Source organism: Nerophis ophidion, linkage group LG09, assembly GCF_033978795.1.
Source record: "Nerophis ophidion isolate RoL-2023_Sa linkage group LG09, RoL_Noph_v1.0, whole genome shotgun sequence".
NCBI lineage: Eukaryota > Metazoa > Chordata > Actinopteri > Syngnathiformes > Syngnathidae > Nerophis > Nerophis ophidion.
In genome coordinates this window covers 24,649,445-24,676,632 of record NC_084619.1, presented here as the reverse complement: position 1 = coordinate 24,676,632, position 27,188 = coordinate 24,649,445, and the positions used below count along the sequence as shown (strand labels likewise).

The 27,188-nt window shown below is 38.9% G+C and overlaps 1 protein-coding gene and 1 long non-coding RNA gene across 14 annotated transcripts in view; one reads left to right on the top strand and one right to left on the bottom strand.

The window, feature by feature from the left end:
• The window catches only part of lyst (lysosomal trafficking regulator), a 110,528-nt gene that overhangs the window by 25,799 nt on the left and 57,541 nt on the right, over positions 1-27,188 (top strand). For 8 of the 9 annotated variants that reach the window (XM_061910644.1, XM_061910640.1, XM_061910638.1 and 5 more), the window contains 10 exons: positions 3,176-3,264; positions 11,410-11,608; positions 13,772-13,862; positions 14,620-16,708; positions 21,384-22,317; positions 22,388-22,549; positions 23,299-23,461; positions 26,491-26,699; positions 26,805-26,871; positions 27,045-27,154. In XM_061910644.1, the coding sequence (XP_061766628.1) occupies positions 3,176-3,264; positions 11,410-11,608; positions 13,772-13,862; positions 14,620-16,708; positions 21,384-22,317; positions 22,388-22,549; positions 23,299-23,461; positions 26,491-26,699; positions 26,805-26,871; positions 27,045-27,154 (4,113 nt within the window). Of the gene's footprint in view, positions 1-3,175; positions 3,265-9,613; positions 9,733-11,409; positions 11,609-13,771; positions 13,863-14,619; positions 16,709-21,383; positions 22,318-22,387; positions 22,550-23,298; positions 23,462-26,490; positions 26,700-26,804; positions 26,872-27,044; positions 27,155-27,188 lie in introns of those variants that run through there. The other variant, XM_061910643.1, reaches the window with a different exon arrangement.
• LOC133559172 (uncharacterized) lies at positions 8,310-22,949 on the bottom strand. 5 transcript variants are annotated; one of them, XR_009808108.1, is made up of 6 exons: positions 22,782-22,949; positions 14,825-22,046; positions 14,593-14,749; positions 13,746-13,838; positions 8,534-9,602; positions 8,310-8,457 (listed from the first exon to the last, which is right to left on the bottom strand). It is a non-coding gene; the product is annotated as an uncharacterized LOC133559172 (long non-coding RNA). The 5 variants fall into 5 exon arrangements; XR_009808109.1 differs by having other exon boundaries at positions 14,825-22,192; positions 22,786-22,949; XR_009808107.1 differs by having other exon boundaries at positions 22,786-22,949.

Below are 27,188 nucleotides of genomic sequence, written 5' to 3'. Positions count from 1 at the left end.
CTTAAACTCCATACAAACAATCCTTGTTTGTATGGAAGTTGCTTTTATACCCAATCATGGCACCCTCCTGTTCACCTGTGGGATGTTCCAAATAAGTGTTTGATGAACATTCCTCAAATGTCTCAGTCTTTTTTGCCACTTGTGCCAGCTTCCTTGAAACATGTTGCAGGCATCAAATTCCAAATGAGCTAATATTTGCAAAAAATAACAACATTTACCAGTTCGAAAATGTTAAGTATATTTTCCATGCAGTGTACTCAATTAAATAAAGGTTGAAAATTATTTGCAAATCATTGTATTCTGTTTTTATTTATGATTTACACAACGTGCCAACTTCACTGGTTTTGTGTTTTGTACATAATACTATGGCAAGTAACCACTTAAAAGGATACACACTTATTTCTAATAACCGTAGCATAGTTTTCCATTGGACTATATTTGGAAGGTAAATAACTTTTAGTTATCCTATGTAAATAAACAAACAAAAAATAAATGGACTCTCCTTTTTGCAAAGGAGAGTCCACGAATAAATATTGAACATCTTCAAATGCTTTTTTTTACCCAAATAGAGAAACTAGATGGTGTTTGCATTTGCGCTCATTCATCCGTGTTGATGGGCTCATATTGCGCATTCGGTTTGAAGCTGAAATGTTCCCACAAAGGGACATTTGGCTTTGTAATCAAGTTGTTTCCTCTTCTTTTGTGTTACTAGGCGGAACTTGCCGCTAGCGAGTTGCTGTGTATGTGTGTAAGCAGTCGCCTCGCTCTCCGCCCCAGGGACAAAGATTGTGAATGACAGAAAAGAGGGATCTCGGCGTTAAGTTAATTCTACTCTTAAATGAACGTGCTGAGGGCAATGCACAGAGTCAAACCTATTTTTCCTTGTTTGAAGCGAGAGACACTTTTGATTGGCCAGGAGGCAAAGGACGCAAGGCGGAACAATTCTGATTGGGGAACATGTCTATCACTCAAATGCCGGTGACAGTGGAGATAAAAAACAAAAAACACCTCTTGTGGTTAGGATATCGCAATAATTAAAACCTCAACGTCGATTTATCATGCAGCCTTATTTTACGCTATCGCCTTCTCGCTGCTTCTCCGTCAAACACGCCATCAGCAGCTTTTACGTATTTTACGCTAACTGAAAGGCACAAATGGTAGGAAATGGATGGATGGAATATCTATTGTTTAATTTCAACATTCTTGGCTGGCATTAAACTCATTCTGCTTCAGTATGGTGCAGAGTTGCAGTGCAACACTCTAATTGTTGGTGACACCCTCAATCATGTTTTGGAATTTTTTTTTTCTTAATTCAATAAATATCATCCACTTCTTAGCATTGTACCTGAATTGGTCTCTTTGTCGGAATTTAACTACTGACATCAAATAAAGCTTGCACCATATTGAAAGTTATTGTTGCAAGGAATGTCAATTAAATTAATAAAAATAACAATTCAATTAAAATAACATTTCCTCAAGCAGAGGTCTGGAACACTGCAAATGCATTTGAAAAAAACACAAACATTCAGCAAATATTGTAGAAACAAAAAAAAATTGGTTTGAATCTGAGCATTTTGAGTTGCATTCTTACATGATATTTCAGATGTAAACAATATGAACTAATAATACGAACAGGCTCCAGCACCCCCCCCCCCCCCGCCCCCCCCCGCCGCCCCTAATGGGACAAGCGGTAGAAAATGGATGGATGGATGGAATACAAACAGCTGAACACCGTAAATTCCTTCACCAGAACAACAAATGTATTATTTCTAAACGTGCCTCCTTGTACTTCTTTCTTTACTGTTGTTTGCCCCACACACTCTTGCTCCACATATGCAAAGGTGCTTTGAATAAATGATTTGATTGGCTGGGTTGCATCACATGGCACACAACTGGTCTGGTTATTTCCTGTCTGCATTTTACTACAATAAACAGAGGTCTCATTTACCATATTTTCCGGACTATAAGTCGCAGTTTTTTTCATAGTTTGGACAGGGGTGCGACTTATACTCAGGAGCGACTTATGTGTGAAATTATTAATACATTACCGTAAAATATCAAATAATACTATTTAACTCATTCACGTAAGAGACTAGACGTATAAGATTTCATGGGATTTATCAATTAGGAGTGACAGATTGTTTGGTAAACGTATAGCATGTTCTATATGTTGTAGTTATTAAAATGACTCTTACCATAATATGTTACGTTAACATACCAGGCACCTTCTCAGTTGGTTATTTATGCGTCATATAACGTACACTTATTCAGCCTGTTGTTCACTATTCTTTATTTATTTTAAATTGCCTTTCAAATGTCTATTCTTGGTGTTGGGTTTTATCAAATAAATTTCCCCCAAAATGCAACTTATACTCGAGTGCGACTTGTATATGTTTTTTTTTTTCCTTCCTTTAATATGCATTTTCGGCAGGAGCGACTTATACTCCGAAAAATACGGTACTTTCTTTTGTTCGATATAACTTGCATATTTACAATACTTTGCAATGTCCTCCTGTGAAGCAGCCTCATCTACAGTGGACATGTGTGTTTTACACAAGAGGGCTATATTTTTTAGAAAAGTGTATTTAAAAAAAAAAAAAATAAAGACTATAAATAAATGTCAACTCTAGAGGACGAGGTTTCACTCTCATTTCCTGTTTTGCACACTGTGATTACTATGCTTTCTGCGCCTACATTCGGCGGGATTTATTGTACTGTTCAGTGCCGATTCTTTGTCTTTTTGACAAAGACAAACAGCACAGCTTCATTCGTCAAGGGTTAGCATATCCCGCACATATCCAGTCAGTGGTGTCAGATTAGTAGATGCGTTAAGTATACGTTGACGCAGGCTTAGAGGGTCACACGTCTGCCACAGACGTAATAACCCACTTCCCTGGAAATCAGGTGATTTGTCGCTTTCAATGGACTTGTACAGTTGCGTCTAGTCCGTTAGCGAGTACTAACGTTAATCTTAAATAGTTTTTGATGATTGTGTCTCTGTCTATGAGTCATAAAGACCTGTTTGTCACATTTGGGGAATATCTTTTGATTTGTGCCCGTTAATAACATTAATTGGCCTCACAAAAAACAGGCAAAAAAATGTTTTATGTAGTGTCAGCTTTTCAATTGTTTCAAGAATAGTTTTATTCAAGATGTTTCTTTGCTTTCTTATCAGGTCAGCCTCCAGAGTCTAGAGAACTTCCTTTGCCTCTTCCACTATGTGCAGCATCACCCTCATCACACTAAAGATGCACTGAAATTCTGGTACGTGCCTTTATTAGCCCCTGTTTACATCATGTGTGCTTTGTTCTTAAAAAATAAATAAATAAAAAATGTTGGCTTTATGTTAATGCGGATCTGTTTGCCAGCTTTATATTTATATTTTCTTGGCAAAGTCCTGTTAGCTCTTTTTAATTGTAACAATAACAGTAGGGGTGGGTGCCTTTCACATGTACGTGGGAATTGATACATCATACTGGTAGACAATTTTTGTTACTTTTGTGTGCGTTCACGTCTTAATAAATGTTAGTTTGTTTAATAATAAAATATCATGTTTTTATTTAACATTTTAAAGTGGGGTGATAATGGGAACTTTGCTGTAACCTTTGTATTTATTACATACTAACTGTTTGATCTGTTTTGTAGTTTTGATTACCAAATTGGGAGATGTTAAATTTGCATTGTAAAATCGCTAATGCTATTCAGTAGCATATTATTGGCAAATCCAATGTAAATTGGCATCGAGCAAGCATACTTTGAAAATATATTCTGCGTTGGATTTACTTTAAAATTACTTTGCTATAATCATTTATATGATAAATTAGGAACTTTACTAACTTAAGGAGAACTGCACTTTTTGGGGAATTTTGCCTATCATTTACAATGCTTACGTAAGACAAGAACATATGCGTTTTTCTTTTTTTTATGCATTTTTATTCTTAAAAAAATAATATATATATATATATATATATGTATGTATATAAATGTATATATATTTATAGATGTATATATATATGTATATATATATATATATGTATATATACCCCGCCTTCCGCCCGATTGTAGCTGAGATAGGCGCCAGCGCCCCCCGCGACCCCGAAAGGGAATAAGCGGTAGAAAATGGATGGATGGATGGATATATATGTATATATATATATATATATATATATATATATATATATATATATATGTATGTGTATATATATATATATATATATATACATATATATATATATATATATATAAAGGGAATAAGCGGTAGAAAATGGATATATATATATATATATATATATATATATATATATATATATATATATATATATATATATATAAAGGGAATAAGCGGTAGAAAATGGATATATATATATATATATATATATATATATATATATATATATATATATATATATATATATATATATATATATATATATATATATATATATATAGTTTGGCCGGGGGTGCGACATATACTCCGGAGCGACTTATGTGTGAAATTATTAACACATTACCGCTCACCTCAACCGACGCACAGAGGGGGGCGGGGGATTTGGTGCTAGCGGGGTGTATAATGTAGCCCGGAAGAGTAGGGATGCATGGGATTTTGGATATTTGTTCTTTTGTGTTTATGTTGTGTTACAGTGCCGATGTTCTCCCAAAATGTGTTTGTTATTCTTGTTTGGTGTGGGTTCACAGTTTGGCGCATATTATTAAGAGTGCTAAAGATGTTTATATCACAACCCTCAGCGTAACATGTATGACTGTTGAACAAGTTTGCCTTGCAATTGTTGGCGTGTGTCTACGGAAACCTCATACGACATGTGACTGGGCTGACAAGCTGATTGAAGGTGTTGTAGAGGTCCCCAAAGGCAGCACCTCCACAGGATGCCCCTATTATTGTTAAACGAGGGAAAATTCTGCAAACATTGAGGTGCGGGCCGCGTGTCTGAAACCTCTGGTTTATACAAAGCACAAAGTAAAAAAAAACTATGTATGCAGTATTGTTTCATTCTAAATTTCAAAATAGTTTTGTGGCTCCCATTGTTTCTTTTATTTTGTGAAATAAAGGAAAATGGCTCTTTTAAATTGCCTTTCAAATGTCTATTCTTGGTGTTGAATTTTACCAAATAAATTTCCCCCCAAAATGCGACCTATACTCCAGTGCGACGTATACATGTTTTTTTCCTTCTTTATTATGCATTTTCGGCCGGTGCGACGTATACTCCGGAGCGACTTATAATCCGAAAAAAACAGTATATACATATGTGTGTGTATATATATATATATATATATATATATATATATGTGTATATACTGTATATATATGTGTGTATATATATACAGTATATATATATATATATGCATATACATAAATATATATATGATACATGTGTGTATATATATATATATATATATATATATATATATATATATATATATATATATATATATAGGTTAGGTGGCTAACAATGCAGCAAATGGGAAATGGGAGTACTGTATTTTACCCATGAAACCTCCAACAGTACTCCATTTACATGTTCTGACCTGAATATTAACCAAGTATTGGTTGTATTATTATGATATGCGCTAACGCAGGCAAACTGTTTTTAGTGGCGCCTTATTAACATATTGAGCTGATGAGCTGCTGCATCGCCTATGAGTTGGTAAAAGGTAATTCTCGATTATAAATCATGTTTCTCCTCTGGATAGTGATAGGATGGGGCCAAAAACCGTGAAGGATTAGAATTAATTATTCATCTAAAAGGGGGGGAGATATGAACATCCAATCAGTTGGCATCCCACTAAGAGCAGATATTGTAGAGTAAGTTATTGTTTTATTATGTTAGTACAAACCCCGTTTCAATATGAGTTTGCAAATTGTGTTAGATGTAAATATATACGGAATACAAGGATTTGCAAATCCTTTTCAACCCATATTCAGTTGAATATGCTACAAAGACAAGATATTTGATGTTCAAACAGATAAAAAAATGTTTTTGTGCATATAATCATTAACTTTGTCCTTTGAGACATTTGTGATTTGGGGCTATATAAATAAACATTGATTGATTGATTGATGAACTTTAGAATTTGATGCCAGCAACACGTAACAAAGAAGTTGGGAAAGGTGGCAATAAATACTGATAAAGTTGAGGAATGCTCATGAAACTTATTTGGAACATCCCACAGGTGTGCAGGCTAATTCGGAACAGGTAGGTGCCACGATTGGGTATAAAAACAGCTTCCCAAAAAATGCTCAACCTTTCACAAAAAATGATGGGGTGAGGTCACCCCTTTGTCCACAACTGCATGAGCAAATAGTCAAACAGTTTAAGAACAACGTTTCTCAAAGTGCAATTGCAAGAAATTTAGGGATTTCAACATCTACGGTCCATAATATAATCACGTAAGCGGCATGGCCGGAAACCAACATTGATCTTTGATCCCTCAGACGGCACTATATCAAAAAACGACATCAATCTCTAAAGGATATCACCACATGGGTTCAAGAACACTTCAGAAAACCACTATCACTAAATACAGTTTGTCGCTACATCTATAAGTGTAAGCAAAAGCCATTTATCAACAACATCCAGAAACGCCCCCGGCTTCTCTGGGCCCGAGATCATCTAAGTTGGACTGATGCAAAGTCCACATTTCAAATTGTTTTTGGAAATATTCGACATTGTGTCATCCGGACAAAAGGTTAAGCAAACCATCCAGACTGTTATCGACGCAAAGTTCAAAAGCCAGCATATGTGATGGTATGGGGGTGCATTAGTGCCCAAGGCATGGGTAACTTACACATCTGTGAAGGCACCATTAATGCTGAGAGGTACATACAGGTTTTGGAACAACATATGCTGCCATCGAAGCGCTGTTTTTTTCATGGACGTCCCTGTTTATTTCAGCAAGACAATGCCAAGCCACATTCAGCACGTGTTACAACAGCGTGGCTTCATAAAAAAAGAGTGCGGGTACTTTCCTGGCCCGCCTGCAGTCCAGACCTGTCTCCCATCGAAAATGTGTGGCGCATTATGAAGCGTAAAATACGACAGTGGAGACCCCGGCCTGTTGAACGACTGAATTTCTACATAAAACAAGAATGGGAAAGAATTCCACTTTCAAAGCTTCATCAATTAGTTTCCTCAGTACCCAAACGTTTATTGAGTGTTGTTAAAAGAAAAGGTGATGTAACACAGTGGTGAACATGCCCTTTCCCAACTACTTTGGCACGTGTTGCAGCCATGATATACTAAGTTAATTATTTTTTGCAAGAAAAAAATTTAAGTTTACGAGTTTGAACATCAAGTATGTTGTCTTTGTAGTGCATTCAATTGAATATGGGTTGAAAAGGATTTGCAAATCATTGTATTCCGTTTATTTTTACATTGAACACAATTTCCCAACTCATATGGAAACGGGGTTTGTAGTTTGTATTTCTTTTTTTTTTTTTTTGCAATTAGGAATACTGTTACATGATAGTGTTTCACAAAAGCTTGATGTGCTTATCACTCAATTTCTAAATATTGTACATCATCCTCGCATATTCAGGTTTAACGATATAAGGTTGTAGATCATCATCTGTCCCAATCAATTGTTGTTGGCTCTAATGAAGCGAATGTTGTGACGTGTCTGGTAAATCAATACACTGCCAAATGCTTAAAATGACAAAAATATGTAAGTAATACATGTTATTATGAATGTCCATGTTACTACATTACATATATATTTGCAGTGTGTATATCTCGTTAATGGAGTTTTTTTTAAATATTTAGAACACTTTATAGGTATAATAGAGCGACTCACATTTGCTCCATTGTTAGCTGACTTTTGCTAGCATTTATTTATTAGTTAGAATGCATTAAAAAAAAGAAAAACGTGTGCTTGTCTCACATAAGAATTGTGAATGATAGGCAAAATTCCCAAAAAGTGCAGTTTACCCTTTAAGTACCTCTAGTATACATGGTATTTTGTACAAATGTTTGAAAATCTGTGCACATTTTTTGTGGTTATTTTCAGGTTATGTATGTTAACAGCACAATTTACACTATATTAGCGGTTACTGTTGTAGTTTTAAGTGATGAAGAACTGCACTGCATCTTACTCAGATGGTTTCCTCTCAGTCGCTCAACAAAGTAACGAATATGTTTAGCACTTCTCACCTGCATGCAGTGCTACTCTATACCACTGTAACCAAGTAATACAATAATAGACATATTGCTTTGTACAGTGTCAATCATTCAAAACAGAGTATTGCCTTTTCAAAGGCAGATTGTTTTTGTATTTGTTCCAGTGTCTATATTAGATTAGATGATTAGATAGTACTTTATTTATTCCGTCAGGAGAGTTCCTTCAGGAAAATTACAATTTTCAGCACAATCCCATTCAAGATCAGACAAACATTACAGGGAGACAGAACAGGATCGCTGACGGGTCTGCCGGCTTCCAGCGCCCCTTGCAAAAAAGATGACATACAGGTAAACAAGGGGGGGGGAGAAAAAAATAGAAGATTAAAATAAAATAGAGGCACCTCCAGCTGGTAGGAGGCCACGGGGAAGACCCAGGACACGTTGGGAAGACTATGTCTCCCGGCTGGCCTGGGAACGCCTCGGGATCCCCCGGGAAGAGCTAGACGAAGTGGCTGGAGATAGGGAAGTCTGGGCTTCCCTGCTTAGGCTGCTGCCCCCGCGACCCGACCTCGGATAGGCGGAAGATGATGGATGGATGGATGGAAAAAAAAAAAAAAAATAAAAAAAAAATCGGTCTTAGCCTAGGCCCTGGAATGGGGGTGCAGACTGAGGCCAAGGGAAAAGAACAACTCATAGCCATAGTACACATCCCTCTTCCATGTGTGTAAGAGGGAAACATCAAACATCAAAGAACACAAAGGATATTAAAGACATTAAAGCAGCAGATACAACCAGACACTTTTACATACAGCTATGAATAAAAAGTAAAAGAAACATATCCACTGTGGTGGCCTCTGCGGTGTTCCACGCCATCGTCCGCTGGGGAGGAGGGAGCATGGCCAGAGACAGAAGCAGATCCAAAAAGCAACCAAGACAGCCGACTCCACTCTCGGCCAGTGTCCAGTCCGCATGGATGAGCGAGGATACGTCCAAGGTGATGCACATCACCTATATGCACAGAATGTGGAAAAAATTGCACATAGTTCTACTGTATGTAACAATAGAAAAGCAATGCCAATTTATTGTGTTCAGGCCAAAGTCAATGAGCCTCAATAATAGTAAGTACGGCGCCTAATAATGTATACAGGCTGACTAACTGAGAAATAATGAAACATTTACAATAAGCAGACATATAATACGATTTTAGTCTTGGTCTTAGTGTAGAATGTAGTACTTTTTGCATCACTGTATAGCTCATGGCCTAGACATTCATAGTGGGGAATTACAAATGCAGTTTTTGTGAGTAATGGCCTGTTACAGAGGTCCTCTGTGGGTCACTGGAGGCTCGTCAGTATTCCCAAGGCCGGTCCCCTTGCCATGTGACATCACATGCTTTCTTTCATGTGATACGCTGATCTGCTGCGAATCTGGAAAGCCTCCATTTGAAATTCCAATTTAATGGAATTTGCGCTGCAGAACAGAAAATTCAGTCAGTAGTCGTACCAGGAGGTATGCAGATACAGCCAGCAGCCGAGCTGCATTCAAACTCAGAATATGCACAAGATGACTGCAAGGAAACGGTCCGGCCCACTAACATATGGTAGGACAACATGTCTTCAAGAGACAGACATTAGTGGTATTGTTAGAAATGTGCTTGTGGGACAGATAGTCATTCCCATCGTGGTTATGTTGTTGACAGATTTTTATATCTGGAGTAGAAAAATAAATTACCGTATGTTTGAAACATATAATAACAACTGCATTGATAGGCGGGATAACTGTTTAAAAATTTCCTGTGTAGTAAGCATGTATCTTGAACAGCATGTGTATGTATGTTTGTTCAATGAGCTGCCTAACCCTTGCTATTTGTATACCTGCACTGCTAAACCCTGTTCCTGCTTGACGTGGTGTTTTTCCCAAGTAATGTACGCTGTAACTCTTCTGTCAGAAATGTGCAGCTCACATGGTGTACTTATTTAGTTTTAAGGAAATGCCCCAACAGAATGTTAGATCAAAATTCCTTTATCATTCCCTTCTGCTTAGGTGTGACTAACAGTCATAGTAAACATATAATTATACATTTATTCTGTATTAACTGTACTACTGATTCCACTGAGCATTCGTTGAAATCAGTAACGACACATAATCACAATGAGGACGTGAGCTAAGCACATTGTGTGGGGTGTTGCCTGTCTTGTTGAGCACTGAGGTGCTTTTGACGCTGACCGTCATAACAATACTATGTCGGGAATTCCCCTATTATGTGATCAATTTAATACATACTGTAGGAAGGCTAGAAAAAAGACGTTGATCGGAAGCTGCAAAAAACTGGTAGGATAGATGAATTGACTGCTCTTCGCAGAGGAGCCAATCAAGAGGGTTTTACCATTTGTTTAGGGGCTTCAGGAGGAACTGGAACATGTGGGAGAGTAAATCAATGGTTACCTTTGTGGGTCTGCTGGACTAAATGATTTTGATGTTTGTGCCCATAAATCCCAACACATTATTTGGACTCAAAAGTACATACTAACCAAAGGAGGTACCCTGTTGTCTTTATAAGGTTGAGCAATAATTTCTGGAACTTTGAGTAATGATCACACTTTCCATGTGTATGTTTTGGAGCACAGTAAAGAACCAAATCAAATCGTACTTATAATTAATTTTCTAATCCATCCATCCATTTTCAACCACTTATTCCCTTCGGGGTCACGGGGGGAGCTGGTGCCTATCTCAGCTACAATCGAGCAGAAGGCGGGGTACACCCTGGACAAGTCGCCACCTATACGTAGGGCCAACACAGATAGACAGACAACATTCAGACTCACATTCACACACTAGGGCCAATTTAGTGTTGCCAATCAGACAACATTCAGACTCACATTCATACACTAGGGCCAATTTAGTGTTGCCAATCAACCTATCTCCAGGTGCATGTCTTTGGAGGTGGGAGGAAGCCGGAGTACCTGGAGGGAACCCACGCATTCACGGGGAAGACATGCAAACTCCACACAGAAAGATCCCGAGATTGAACTCAGGACTACTCAGGACATTCGTATTGTGAGGCAGACGCACTAACCCTTCTGCCGCCGTGGTGCCCCTAATTTTATAATGTTGTGAAATAAAGTATTGCAATTGTATTGTCACTGTCTCTGCGTAAGAGTACTCTGTGTTTTGAGTGTCTTATACAGAATCTTAAAAATGTGATTGGAACTAACCCTACTACATAGTCGGCAAGTTGATTTGCATACCAGCCTAATGTTGATCCCTCTTCTTATAGCTCAGACATGAGTGGGGCCAGTAATACACTGGCAAGGGAGTTCCTGACTGACGTACACCAGCTATGCAGTGCAGTGGCTCAGAGAGCTGAGGCACGGGAGGAAGATGAGGAGGAAAGTCATATGGTTGCACTTGGAGAGTACCTGGTCAGAGGAAGGGGATTCCTGTTGCTTAGCACTCTGGATTCCATCATTGACCAGGTGAGGATGCAGATGCAAATGACAAAATGCCAATATTCACCAGTCAAGATGTATCCTAATATATTTAGCTTATATATATACAGTGGGGCAAAAAATAATTTAGTCAGCCACCAATTGTGCAAGTTCTCCCACTTAAAATGATGACAGAGGTCTGTAATTTTCATCATAGGTACACTTCAACTGTGAGAGACAGAATGTGGAAAAAAAATCCAGGAATTCACATTGTAGGAATTTTAAATAATGTATTTGTAAATTATGGTGGAAAATAAGTATTTGGTCAACCATTCAAATCTCTCACTGATTGAAGGAGGTTTTGGCTCAAAATCTGACGATACATGGCCCCATTCATTCTTTCCTTAACACGGATCAGTCGTCCTGTCCCCTTAGCAGAAAAACAGCCCCAAAGCATGATGTTTCCACCCCCATGCTTCACAGTAGGTATGGTGTTCTTGGGATGCAACCCAGTATTCTTCTTCCTCCAAACACGACGAGTTGAGTTTATACCAAAAAGTTCTGTTTTGGTTTCATCTGACCACATGACATTCTCCCAATCCTCTGCTGTATCATCCATGTATCCATTTTGGTATAAACTCAACTCGTCGTGTTTGAAGGAAGAAGAATACTGAGTTGCATCCCAAAAACACCACACCTACTGTGAAGCATGGGGGTGGAAACATCAGGCTCTGAGGCTGTTTTTCTGCTAAGGGGACAGAACGATTGATCCGTGTTAAGGAAAGAATGAATGGGGCCATGTATCGTGAGATTTTGAGGCAAAACCTCCTTCCATCAGTGAGAGATTTGAATGGTTGACCAAATACTTATTTTCCACCATAATTTACAAATAAATTATTTAAAATTCCTACAATGTGAATTCCTGGATTTGTTTTTAACATTCTGTCTCTCACAGTTGAAGTGTACCTATGATGAAAATTACAGACCTCTGTCATCATTTTAAGTGGGAGATTTTGCACAATGGGTGGCTGACTAAATACTTTTTTGCCCCACTGTATATATATATATATATATATATATATATATATATATATATATATATATATATATATATATATATATATATATATATATATATATATATATACTGTATGTGTGCATGTATGTAGATAGATAGTACTTTATTTATTCCTTCAGGAGAGTTCCTTCAGGAAAATTAAAGTATATACATATGTATATATATATATACACACGGTGTATATATATATATATATATATATATATATATATATATATATATATATATACAGTATATATATTTATATGTATGTCAGTTAGATAGTCAGATATGGAGAAATATGTTTTTCTAATTTTGTTTTTCCAAGCATGATGTCGCTCTTAAAATGTGACTGTAATGTTAGCAGTGTGGCTCACAACATTTGATATATGACGTTTGTATGTTTGATACGTTTGCAGCGGATGAAGTACACAATAGCGTTTTAGGCTCTCACTCAAAGGGCGCGGCAAAAGTAAGCTCATTATAATTAAAGCTACAGATACTCAAAATTATGTGTTCCTAGTGGGGCTTACTCAAAACACTTTTTAACTAAATTACAGCTCCAAGGCGAGATAGACTATGGGCAATATGTTTACAATACGCTAATGTGGGCCCTTTGCGATTTATTTTAAATAGTTGAAAATAACTACGATATGCGACCTCTAAACTCATCGATTTTAAATGGTTATGTAAGGTGTTTTTACCTATAAGCTCATTATTAGTAATTGACACTTGAAGAAGTTGAGAAAGAAATTTGTTTTTAATTAGCACTTGAAGGACTTGGTTCTCCCTGCTGTGAGGAATGCTTTTTTGTAGACATGCAATCCCCTCAAATCTCGGAAGCAAGACTGTCATGCAGATGCTACATTGCTTTCCCACACAGTGGTGTGATGAAGATTTACTGTTTAACAAATTTTGCACGTGGACATACTTAACTGTCTGTTTTAAAAATTAATTTGTAAAAAAAAATTTTTTTTTACAAAACAGCAAAAAAACTTGGCTCTTCTAAATGAAAAACAAGTGGATGTTGCTGTTGCTGTTGCATTCAGAGTATGTCCTGTGGGCGTGTCTGATGTGACATTAGAGTGTGACCTAAAGGAAGGTGAGAAGAGAGGCTTTCGAGGTAACCTTAGTGTGTTTTCTTGCACTCGAAGGAGTTGACTTGCCGAGAGGAACTGCTCACTTTGCTGCTGTCGCTACTCCCTCTGGTTTGGAAGATCCCTGTGCAGGAAGAAAAAGCCCCAGGTTTGTACTTGCTTTAAAGTTTCTCTTTTTCTTGCTGCAAAGACATGTGACTGCTTCTTTTTCTGGTCTGAATCTAATCATGACAACTGACATACTTTTTTATGTGCATGAAAACAAGTGTGTATTACAAAGCTTAAGAACTCACTAAGGATTTAACATTTTTTATAGACCTGTTATTGTTTTTTTCTGTCACATTTTTTAAAGATAAAGCACTCTTTTTAGTCTTAGATATACTTGGTAATAAAAAATATGTTTAGTCTTCAACTTCAGGGTCTATCAGTTAATTAGTGTCGCAAACATATTGTTTTCCCCCTTTTTTGATTTGTTGTTTTCCAACATTGGTGATCAGAATGGAAAAAAAATTAAAATCACAAAACAGAAGAGTGCTTGCAGAGAGAGGTGTTTGACCTTTGGATGACACTGGTATTTAGTACTGAACTGATGATCCTCTCTAACATGAACACTAGACATTTTTCCTTTAATTAATTCTTACTTAATGAATGTTTTTTAACAAACAGGTAATGGTCTCTGTCTATGATTAATTGTTACTTACTGGATGTGTTTTAACAAACAGGTAATTGTCTCTCTCTGATAACCCCAAACTTTGTTTTATCATCTAACGCGTTAAGTGCTTTGGGAAATCGTAGTCTCAAAGCCAAAATAAAACAAAATCCTCAGCTGTGTAACTTAAAATGGTTGCCAGTCTAACCGCTGAATCCAGAAAACTTACCAATAACAATATGTTTTACGTCAACAGATTTCACCCTGCCGTCTCTATTGGAAGTGTTCCTCAGCCGGGAGGTTAAGGCCGTGCCTCTCAGAGCAGGACAGAAGACTGGTGTAGATGACCAGGAATCTGGAAAGAGGCCACGTGTTGGCAGCGGTACCTGGAAATCAAGGAGGTCACGTAGGACAGCCCAGAAATTTGCTGTAAAGGATGCTCGGCGGGCCCAAGTTTCTACCTCAGATTCCGAAGCCAACACTGAAGACAAATCAGGCCCAGGTGGCTCAAGGAGTAGAAGGTCCCATGGCTCTACCATCCGGGTAAATTGTCAACATCATCGTTTAGACACTACACAATTAACGGCCACAGCAACCACTGAAACCATGAGTGCACCATACCCTCATCCCAGGGTCCATGGATCACAGACAATGGACACTGAAACCTTAACAGACCCAGCTGCCATGTCCATTTTTAACCGCATGGAGAACTCACCCTTTGATCTATGTTATGTCTTACTTTCGTTACTGGAAAAAGTGTGTAAGTTTGACATGAGCATAAATCACAATCCCAGCCTGGCAGTCAGTGTTGTACCAACTCTTACTGAGATCCTGACTGAGTTTGGAGATTGTTGTGGTCCAGGAAGCAGTGGTGGTACAGGCGTGGAGGAGCTTGCTGGGGGCTGGACAGAAGAGCCCATTGCACTGGTCCAGAGGATGCTTCTACGCACCATCTTGCACCTGATGTCAGTTGATGTCAGTCAAAGTGAAAAGCTTCCTGATAGCCTCAGACGCAGCCTAACCGATCTGCTTCGTGCAACACTGAAGATCCGAAGCTGCCTTGACAGACAGACAAACCCATTTGCTCCTCGACCAAAAAAGACCCTACAGGAAGTCCAAGATGATTTCTCTTTTTCACGTTTTCGTCACAGAGCACTATTGCTGCCTGAGCTTCTAGAAGGGGTACTGCAAGTTCTTCTGAGTTGCCTGCAGGCCTCCACTCCCAACCCCTTTTTCTTTAGCCAAGCACTAGATCTCATCCATGAATTTGTCCAACACCGTGGTCTGGAGCTGTTTGAAGCTACAGTGCTGCGATTAGAGGAACTTGGTAGGGCTCGGGATTCGGAAATAGGAGGTGAGGCTTCAGAAAGGCTACGAGGTTTAGTTGCAGGGGTCTTCAAGATCATCAGTGCAGTCAAGAAAGCAAAGTCGGAGCAGCTGCATCAGTCTGTGTGTGCCCGACGTCGTCACCGTCGCTGTGAATATTCCCACTTCCTGCATCATCACAGAGATCTGTCAGGTTTGCCTGCTTCTGCTTTTAAGAAGGTTGCCTGGCGCAACCCTTTCGAAGAGGACACTGAAGGGAAAGAAGGCATGGAGGGTGATGCAGTGTGTTACCCTGAGCGCTGCTGCTGCCTGGCAGCCTGCGCTCACCAATGTCTACGGCTTCTGCAACGCTTGTCGCCAAGTGGACCAGCTGTGTTGCAGGTGCTGGCCGGGGTGCAGGCTGTTGGTATCTGCTGTTGCATGGACCCTCGTTCCGTGATAAGACCACTGTTGGATGCCTTCCAAGCTCCAGATCTGCGAAGTTACCAGTCTCATGTTCTCAGTGTTCTGGGTAGACTGATTCTAGAACAGCTTGGTGGGGGACAGCCTTCAGAGAGAGCGAAGCTTGCTTCGTGTAACATTTGCTCTCTGGACCAGAGTCAGTTGCCAATTCTGGAGGAGACACTACAGCATGGGGAACCTTCAGGTCTTTCTACTAGCCTGTGCTACCGTTCCCAGGGGATTCTACCGAGTGGAGGGGGCGCAGAGGACATGTTGTGGAAGTGGGATGCCCTTGAGGCTTACCAAAAACTAGTGTTTGGAGAGGACCGACAGCTGAGCCAGCAGGTAGCTGGTCATGTGTGCCACCTGACACTGCGCGGCAATGCCGTAGTGCAGTGGCAGCTGTACACACACATCTTCAGTCCTGTGCTGCAGCGAGGGGTAGAGCTAGCCCACCATGCACTGCAGCTTGGGGTTTCTACAGTTTGTACCCAAGTCTGTAGCTATCACACTCAGTGCCTACCTGTGGAGGTGTTACTCATATACCTGCAAGCATTACCTGCCCTCCTTAAATCGAGGTAAGCTCACAGTTGTTGTTGTCTATATAATTTTATTTCCACTACTTTGGGGTGTTAAGTTTGATTTAAATAATATATTTAGCTTATAGCGTTTTGATGATCCATTCTATTCCATCAAATTAATGATAATCTACTTGAAGACTAAAACTTCACCAGGTGCTTCCCTATTTTTCTGTTTTGCATTTGACCGATACATACATCCATCCATCCTCTTATTCCTTTTTGGGGTCATCTTTCTCTTTATCACACGTAGATTACATATCAGCCTACTCCTTGAATCTGCTTGGATTGTCATTAGATCGGTTCAACTGTGTCATTGCTAATTGATGCAAATTAATAATTTACCATGGCTTTGTGACTCGCAGGTGACCTGACTATGGATGGCTTGCATTATGTAGCACGTACAGTAGTGAAGCATCAGAGGAGGCTTTTCTTTAGTTTAATAAAATAATTTTAATGCACTTCTTTGGCTGAGAAAGTTGTGACTCGGGTAAGTTCCTTTTCATAAAGGAATCTGGTTTACACATGGCACATTGTCTAAATCGTAAATAAAAACAGAATACAATTATTAGCACATTTGTTTCAACTTATATTTAATTGAATACACTGTAAAGACAAGATATTTTTTTTTTGCAAGTCATTAACTTAGAATTTAATGACAGCAACACATTGCAAAAAAGTTGCCACAGAGCATTTTTACCACTGTGTTACATGGCCTTTCCTTTTAACAACACTCAGTAAACATTTGGGAACTTAGGAGACCAATTTTTGAAGCATTACAGGTGGAATTCTTTCCCATTCTTGCTTGATGTACAGCTTATGTTTTTCAACAGTCATAATGCGCCACACATTTTCAATTGGAGACAGGTCTGGACTGTAGGAAGGCCAGTCTAGTGCCTGCACTCTTTTACTACAAAGCTACGCTGTTGTAACACGTGCAGAATGTGGCTTGGCATTGTCTTGCTGAAATAAGCAAAAAACGTTGCTTGGATGGCAACATATGTTGTTCCAAAACCTGTACGTACCTTTTAGTATTAATGGTGCCTTCACAGATGTGTAAGTTACCCATGCCTTGGGCACTAATACACCCCCAATACAATCACAGATGCTGGCTTTTGAACTTTGCGCCTATAACCGTCCGGATGATTCTTTTTCCCAATGGTCCGGAGGACACAACGTCCACAGTTTCCAAAAACAATTTGAAATTTGGACTCGTCAGACCACAGAACACTTTTCCACTTTGCATCAGTTCATCTTAGATGAAAAAGTGCTATACAAGTACAACCCACTTACCATTTAGCATCTTTGAAGAGCTCAGGCCCAGCGAAGCCAGCGGCGTTTATGGGTGTTGTTGATAAATGGCTTTCGCTTTGCACAGTAGCGTTTTATAATTTGCACTTACCGATGTAGTAACAAACTGTAGTTACTGGCAGTGGTTTTCTAAAGTGTTCCTTAGCCCATGTGATGATATCCTTTACACACTGATGACAGTTTTTGATGCAGTACCGCCTGAGGGCTCAAAGATCACGGGCATTCAATGTTGATTTTCAGCCTTGCTGCTTACGTGTAGTGATTTCTCCAGATTCTCTGAATCTTTTGACCGTACATGGTGAAATCCCTAAATTCCTTGCAATAGCTCGTTGAGAAATGTTCTTAAACTGTTGACAATTTGCTCACACATTTGTTTACAAAGGGGTAAACTTTACCCTCGCTTCATCCTTGTTTGTGAATGACTGAGCATTTCATGGAAGCTGCTTTTATACCCAATTATGTCACCTACCTATTCCATATTAGCTTTTTCACCTAAGGGATGTTCCAAATAAGTGTTTGATCAGCATTCCTCAACTTTGTCAGTCTGTTTTGCCACTTGTGCCAGCTTTTTTGAAACGTTTTGCAGGCATCAAATTCCAAATGAGCTAATATTTGCAAAAAATATCAAAGTTTACCAGTTCGAACGTTAAGTGTCTTGTCTTTGCAGTGTATTCAATTGAATATAGGTTGAAAAGGATTTGTAAATCATTGTATTCTGTTTCTATTTATGATTTACGCAACGTGCCAATTTCACTGGTTTTGGGATATGTAATCTGTTTAAAACATTTATTCTCTTTAGTGTGGTATCACATTAGCATCAATAATGCAATAATCCAGAGGAAAGTAAGATAGTTAACAAAAAATATACAATATCTTTTAGAATTAAACTGCATCATTACTAAATGAACTGAGTTAAACAGGAGCTTTCAATCACAGAGATCACAAGCCACTGCGCATTGCACAGATACTAATGCTCTTTTGTAAATGTACATAAATAACTTTCACCACATACAGTATGTTGGTATTTATAGAAAACATATATGCTTAGAACTCACCTAAACTTTTTCTGCCATGGGAATAAGCAAGGCCCAATTGTACACCAAAATAATAAAGCTCATACTCGCATAAAAACACATATGCACTATAAAATACATACTATATATTTCACAATATATAAGCATTTATGCAATTCTAGAAAAATTGGTATATTATTTATTGCAACCATAACAATCTAAGTATGAAGCTGTATTAAGTTAGTTATATTTGACATGTATTTATAATGTAGTTTGTCATTGAAGTATTGTTTATTTTGATTATTTTTAATTAAATGATAAAACATAAATACATAGGTCAGGAGGTTCTTTGACTGTGTTTCAAAGAACCAGTGGCTTTTTTTTCTTTTTGTTTTTTTTTCCTCTTCTTCAAACAGCACCGCCCGCGACCGAAAAAGGGTCAAGCGGTAGAAAATGGATGGATGGAAATATGAATTGTAGTATGGTACAATATTTCCATCCATCCGTTTTTTACTGCTTGTCCATCAGATAAAAATCATGTTTTAATATGTCAGACTTTGGGAGTTTACAATACTGTTGGAGTACAAATATTTGGATTTCATGCAACCACTAAAATGTTATTACAAGTCAAATATTTGTAGAAAATAAATAACTGTTCAAAAAACACATTTATTGTGCTGATAATATATTGAAATCATCTTACTTGCGTGCTAACTGCTCACAAGAGCTTAAAATATTAATCATTGTGTCATGGAACAGAATATCTGCTTTGTATTACTTGACAAAATAAAGACATATATATATTTATATATACATATATATATACATATATATATATTATTTGGATAAATACATGGCAAACAACAGGCTAAAACATGAACATATTTCCATCGGACGATGGAGCTGACACTACACTACACTGACACACGCTTTTCTTTTTATAGTCCAATAGGTAGTCCTTTAAAGAGGAACTTTTTGGGGGGCATTTTGCCTATTGTTCACAATCATTATGAGGAATATTACGACGGTTAGATTTTATTTAATGCATTCAAATATTAAATCAATATGCTCAAAAGTCAGCTTACAATGGAGCCGTTCAATTCTGCCTACAGAGCCCCTAAAACTCTGTTAGGGTTTTATTGACATGATGTAAGTATATATTTAATGTAGTAGCAGGCACATTTACATCAACATTTAATATTTACGGATTTTGATCATTTTAAGCATATGCGGCGCATTAATTTAAAAAACGCATCAGAACGTTCACTTTTTTTTTCTTCATCACTGATTTCTGCTCTCTGCAGACTTTTGTAAGAGTCAATAAACTTAATAAAACATCACTTATCATACAAGGTATTTTGTCATTAGGATGCTGACTGCTACATTGTTCATATATTCCGGTTTAAATGAAAAATGTCTCACACTCCTCACCAAGAAACAAAGTGGGGAAGCGGGGGAACAACTGCTTTTCATGTCTTTTTCGCCAGTTCCAGGTCCTAAATGGTTATCAAACTGTCCCAACTTGTCGAATTACATTCTCACCCATCTACTTTTCAGGTGAGAGGTAAGATTTATGATCTGAAATAAACTTACAGGGAGCAGGGAAGCGCGGAAACAGCAGACCACTCAATGATGTAAACATTGGTACACACAGAAGTAATAACGTCAACACTATAAATAATTTGTCTGCATTAGTTCTTATGATAACAATGTCACTAACACTTGGTTAATATTCAAATCATGAAATGTAAATTGAGTATTGTTGGCGCTTTTTGGATGGTTAGTTATCAGATTTTATGGGTGGAGTAGTGGAGCTCCCATTAACGTACTTTTATTTACGTGTATTTAATACTTAGAATGCATTTTAAAAAATCCATCCGTCGTCATGTCTTTCATACTGATTTTAAACAAGAGGCAAAATAAAAAAGAAAGTGCAGTTCCCCTTTAACTCATCACCATGTTTTGCGTGACAATTTATGAATGATTATGAGAGAACACCGAGGTTGGAACTTTTCTGCGCCCATTTCACTGCAGGAGTGATTTATGGGAGGAGTGTATGCCTGTGTGCTCAAGATGATTCATCAATTTTGAAGATCATTTTTTGGGGGAGGCACGTACAGTCAGAGGTGTTTGCTTACGCAATGTTTTATGTACGAATTCACACAGTTTTATAAATGATGGACCTGGTCTTGACAAATTGCGTGGATTGGTCCATTCTTGTACTATATTTTGTTCCGTTATAAACAGGTGTTAGTCTTCATGTAAATTGTGCCAGTCCAGCTGTATTTTTACTTATTTGCTTCTTTGTGAATTAATCACAAAGTTTGTAATCCAAATTATTTCTCTCATAGGGTGATCCGAGATCTCTTCATCAGCTGCAATGGGCTCAACCAAATGACAGAACTGGTGTACCTTGACCAGACGTGCTCTCTAGCTTTGAAGGTATTTGAGACTCTAATAACCAGTTTTGGACGCCAGGAAGCGGACAACGTCCTCCAGGAGCTGGAGATTGCAGTTGCCGAACAGAAGCAGACAATCTCGAACCTGGCTGAGGATCCAGGGTCAAGAGGATCTGGAGAAGGCCCGCAGAGCCTTAGCAAGTTCTATGAGGGGCTAAAAGAGGGATATCCACGTCATAAGAGTCGTAGTGGGCAGGGACGAGGAGCAGGGCGGAGCCAAGCAGAGACCCACCTCCATGTCATTAACCTTTTCCTCTGTGTTGCTTTCCTGTGTGTTAGCAAAGAGGCTGATTCTGACCGGGACTCAGCTAATGACTCTGAGGACACTTCAGGGTACGACAGTACAGCCAGTGAGCCTCTGGGCGGGCGGCTGGCTTACCTGTCCCCAGACAGCGTGACCCTGCCATCCAAAGAGCAAGTACGACGGGCCGCAGATGTTTGGTCGGTGTGTCGGTGCGTCTACCTGGCCAACCCTTTGTTCCAGAGGCAGTTCTTTAGACTAGGAGGGTTGGATGTCTGTTTGCGCCTTATGAGTATGGTCATTCAGAAGCTTACCTGCAAAAACAAAGATGGCAAAGCAAAGAAGAAGAAGGAGTTTAAATCCAAAAGTAGCCCAGAGTCCACAGTCTTTGTCAGTTTAGATAAGCCAGGTCCGAAATCAATTCACTGCACTCCTCCTGCGGAAGGGAAGACTAAAGATCCTACAAAGAGGCAGGAAGAAGAGTGGCAATTACAAAGTATCCGCCTTCTTGAGGCTTTACTGGCTATTTGTCTACACGGTGCCAACTCAGCCCACCAGAAGACAGACTCTGAGCTTTCTTATCAGGTATCACACTCATATTCAGCTATCAAACCAAAAATGAGTGTCATTACAAGGTATCATGTCTTCTCTGTAGCTCCAGTCAGTGGATGATACCCTATTAGAGGTGAGAGACCAACTCTCTTGCTCAGGGGTGGTCAGCTCTGACCTTGCTGTGCCGCTGTTTGATTCTCTTCTGAGAGTAGCCTTGGCCAATGTGTCGCCCTCTTCCGAGTCTCCCGAGGAGAAGCCAGACAGGGTGAGTCCCGCCTTTTAGTGATGCTCTAAGCGGCGTAATATGCCAAGCTTTATGCATGATCCTTAATTAATCTTCATATCCAGTGCCGTAGGGAGAGTGACAGAGAAATATAAAACATTTTCTTAATTTATGGTTCAACAGCAACCCTCCTGTTAGTCAGGCTCTTAAAATGCCAGAATGACTAAGCTTGTTCTAACACAGGAAGGTTTAACTTTTTATATAATAGATTTACCTACTTCTGAAGCGCGTAGTCCTTTCTCAGTGAGTCATGCAGAGTGCGGAGGTCACTTCATCCTTCTGAATTTCTTCTGTGAAGCTCTTAAGACAGTTCCACTTTCGCATAAATGGTTGTTTTTCTCAGATTTCGTCATGTCCACCCGCAATGTCTTGTGCTCTTTTTTTTTTTGAAGACATAAACTGTGCATTATCATAAGCCTGTCCTATTGGTCAGCTCACTCATGTGTTTACTTTGAATGTACACTATGTGTTTTTGTGCACTATTTTGATGAGTCACCGTACACAACAAGGATTTTGGCTGCCTGACTGCTGCCCATGTCAGCTGATAGGAGTCTTAAGATCAGTTTGTTCTTTTTTCCGCACGAGTTAAATATTTTTTTATTCACTGGACATAATTTTTATTGCTTTTATTAGGACTGTATTGAACATAATTTGACTTCTTGCTTGCCCTCGTCCTCTCTCTCCTCCTTTTCCTAATCTTGGGTCTTTTTTTCTCGCTGTCTTTCTACCAGAAACTCCAAGTGTTGGCAGAGGAGGCGGCCCCAGCAGGCGATCTATCTGAAGAGGTGGACGGCGTTCAGAGCTGTGGCGTCAAGCCCCTAGGGGAGGAGGAGGAGGAGGGCTACGACGCGGATAGCGAAAGCAACCCTGAGGACATGGCCAACCAGGAAGATGGTAGGACCACACTTAACTGCACCTCACTCATGCTTACATCCTTAGGAATAACAACAACACTGCTCATACTTTACTGCAATCTCTGTTTTATTTAAAAACTTGCACTACACTGTCACAGGAGTCATGTTATGCTTATATAAATCAAAGTAATCGCTTAACTGCGTCACAACTTGTTGTTGCTTGTAAGAAATGTCAACAGATTAGTCTTGATGGATTGCAAAGGTACTTATTTTTAACGGTTATAGCTCTTTATTTTTAACCTTGGGAAATCACCAACGTCTGCCTCTCCCAGTAAACATGTTTAACTAACTGCTTATAAGGACACAGTATTTATGTGCATTAACTGTATGGGTTTGTTAAGTAGCATTGCAATGCTGAAGAAGTTTAAGGATGTTTGTGAATATAATTTTCAGAATAATACCACATCCTCATTTGTTATGCTGTGATAACATCTGGCACTAGAAATTTTTCAAAACGTGCATGACTTTGCAGAAGCATATTTTCAACCACGAGAAAGCCTTTATGTTAGGTCTGCTTTGGTCTTTCAGGTTACAGACACAGCCTGATTAAGTCCATTCACTCGTTCATTCCCCTCAGAATACAGCCATTGTTTTGTGTTTTACAACTGCAGGCTACTACAGTTGTTGTGCCGCATGAGCTGGATCTTGTGATTTTAGGTCTACATCAAACTTAAACGTCTTGGAAAACAACAAACTTGAATCCAACATGCTGTCCAGTTGTCTAAATGAACATTGTCTTGAGATTGTACCATGTCCAGAAGTGCTCCGCAAACATTTAAGCAACATTAAATATCTGATATCAAGATCAGGCTAAGGCCCTGTCCACGCCAATTCTGGTATTCAAAAAATATAATTGCGTTTAACCTCTTATCCACACGCAAATGTAGGTTTTTCCTCCCTAAAAACTGAGCTTTTAGAGTGGAGCATTTCAAACACTCCAGCTTCAGCACTGCGTCACTTCTAAAATTTAGCTTTTTGTTTTGTGTCAAAAGAAATGTGCAATAATATTTTTTTTGTTCCTTATTTCACCACAGCTATTTATTCACGTGTTGTTTTATTTAATGCAGCAGCATATACAGTATGAGTGTGTCCGTCTAGGGATGGGTACCAAATTCAATACGTTTATAGATACAGACCAAATTCTGTCAGTATTACTAGGCACCGATTTACATAAAATTAGACGGTGCTTTATTTCCATACCTTTGTCGCACTTGGGAAACAACCACTCAAGCAGTCAAGCTAATGTTACAATTTTCCATGCCAGCAACACAAGTATGCCTGACCAAAACCGCTTAAATGTACAGTAAGGTGCCACTTTTCGAAATGCACTAGCAGCTCTATGCTATGCTGTGCTATTGACATGCTACTGATTAGCATTATATTTTTCATTGTGATTTCAACACCTCCAAATATTTCATACTTACAGTTCAAGCACTTTGTAGGACTTAACAAAAGAAAAGACTGGCACATACGGTAAAAAACGACTTCCTGAGTAGGCAACACATCATAGTCTATACACAACTACTATCTAATTTCTCAGAATTTTAACTGTGTGCAAAATATACCTAACAACACTTATAAATTTAACTCAGGTGTGTAAAGAAAACAAGATATAACAATTGGAAAGCTCCATTATCATTATCAGCTCAGTTTTAGTTTTAATATTAAATAAAACTATGGGGCGGCATAGCTCGGTTGGTAGAGCGGCCGTGCCAGCAACTTCAGGGTTGCAGGTTCGATTCCCGCTTCCGCCATCCTAGTCACTGCCGTTGTGTCCTTGGGCAAGACACTTTACCCACCTGCTCCCAGTGCCACCCACACTGGTTTAAATGTAATTTAGATATTGGGTTTCACTATGTAAAGCGCTTTGAGTCACTAGAGAAAAGCGCTATATAAATATAATTCACTTCACTAAAGATTTTATTATTAAAAAAATACTTACACATAAGCACACTCAAAAAGTACCAATAATTAGTACCTTTGAATACCGTTCTCAATACTGCGAATTGGCACCGTAATTGGTTCAAATGTGAAAGGCACACATCACTATGCGCATCTAATAACGAGCATGGGCAATTAGAAAAACAAAACAAAGCACCAAGTGAACTGTGTGGTAAATTGGACAAAATTGGACAAAATGTGCATTACAGCCAGTAAATGTGTTTTTGTGTGGACATTGGTATGCACGTTCTGAAAATATGTGTTGAAGGAAAAAGAAAACGTTGTGATGCGCCACCGTATGCTTAAAATGACCAAAATAGGTAAATATTACATTATAAATGTGCCTGTTACTACATTACAAAAGTGAAAAACATATGTGTTTGATTTTGTGAATGATAGGCAAAATTCCCTAAAAAGTGCAGTTCCCCTTATTTAATAAAGCTTTTGTATCATTACAAATAGTTGTTGTGTTCTCGTCTCTTTTGGTCTCTGCATCATAATTATTTTTCAATTATATTGTTGAAACCCTATCTTCTCCATATTTGCTATTCAGTCTTTAACATTACTTTTTCTTCATTCGCCCCATTTTGTTTAACTGTGTTTAAACCTTTAATCTTTTCTAAAACCTTACCAGTAAATCTACTTAATTGTTGGTATTGTGTATTTATGTTGAAGAATTTTTGTTGATTTACCAGATCAAGATTTGGTTTTGTGGTTTAGTGTGGAAACAAATTGAGCGGTTGAAGGTTAGAGCCTCAGTTTGATTAATAGAACGAGGTCTGACAAGCCGCGTGAGAGTCTGCTGGGCTGCTCTGCTGAAAGCACAAGGAGACTCCCATGCTGCACTGAGCCCAGAGCGGAGATGAATTCATGTTTATGAGCTGCCACTACGACAGCTGCTTGCTGATGAATCAGGGAATGCCTGCGGATCGTGAAGCTGTTTTAGCAGCCTGCTGGGGTTGGTCATGTGTGGTGTCAGTCAGCTGGAGCTTAATGGTTTCTCCATGTCGGACTCAGTTTCTCGGTGGATCTGATTCAGAGTTGCGTTTTTCTGGCTGTTTCCTTTAGGATTGAAGGTGGAGACTGTACAGTGGCAGTTTGCGACAGTGGCAGACTGCCCTGGGCGTGGCTTGCTGCTTTTCCCACAGATCTGCACAGTGGAGTTGCAACTACTGGCCACAGGTTCCCCAGACCTGGAGTTACTGAGTCATGTGTTTCAAAGCCTGCTCTGTGCGGTCCGCACCAACCACCGCAATGCCGCTCTGCTCTATGACCAGGTCATCTTCTGCTAAAACTTCCTTAACAGTGTGAATTGTAACTTTTACTTCCTGACTGTGCTCTCTGTTTCAAATTGGACTTACACAGTGCTTTGATCCTTACAGGGAGTGGTCAAAACCATCCTATCTGGTTTTCATGACATCCTTTGCCAAGCGGACTCTTACCTTAAAGGTTTGCAACACAATTGTTTTTGTCACATGTGTCATACCAAACCATATTTCTCTTTTAGCGTGATTTCCTTTTAGCTAAGTGATTGTAAAGGTGTTGTCGGATGCAAATCTCTACTTGACTTCATGTGAATAAAATACTTGTGTGCAATGTTTCTCCTTTTGGTTTACATTCAGACTGCCAGACCGTTATAGTGGAGCTGCTGGTTGCCATGATAAGCCAGCGAATCACAGCAGAGGAACTCGCCCTCATGATTCGTCTCTTCCTGGACCAGACTCCACCTACTGTAAGTAGTATATCCTATCCTTTGTGTCTCATAT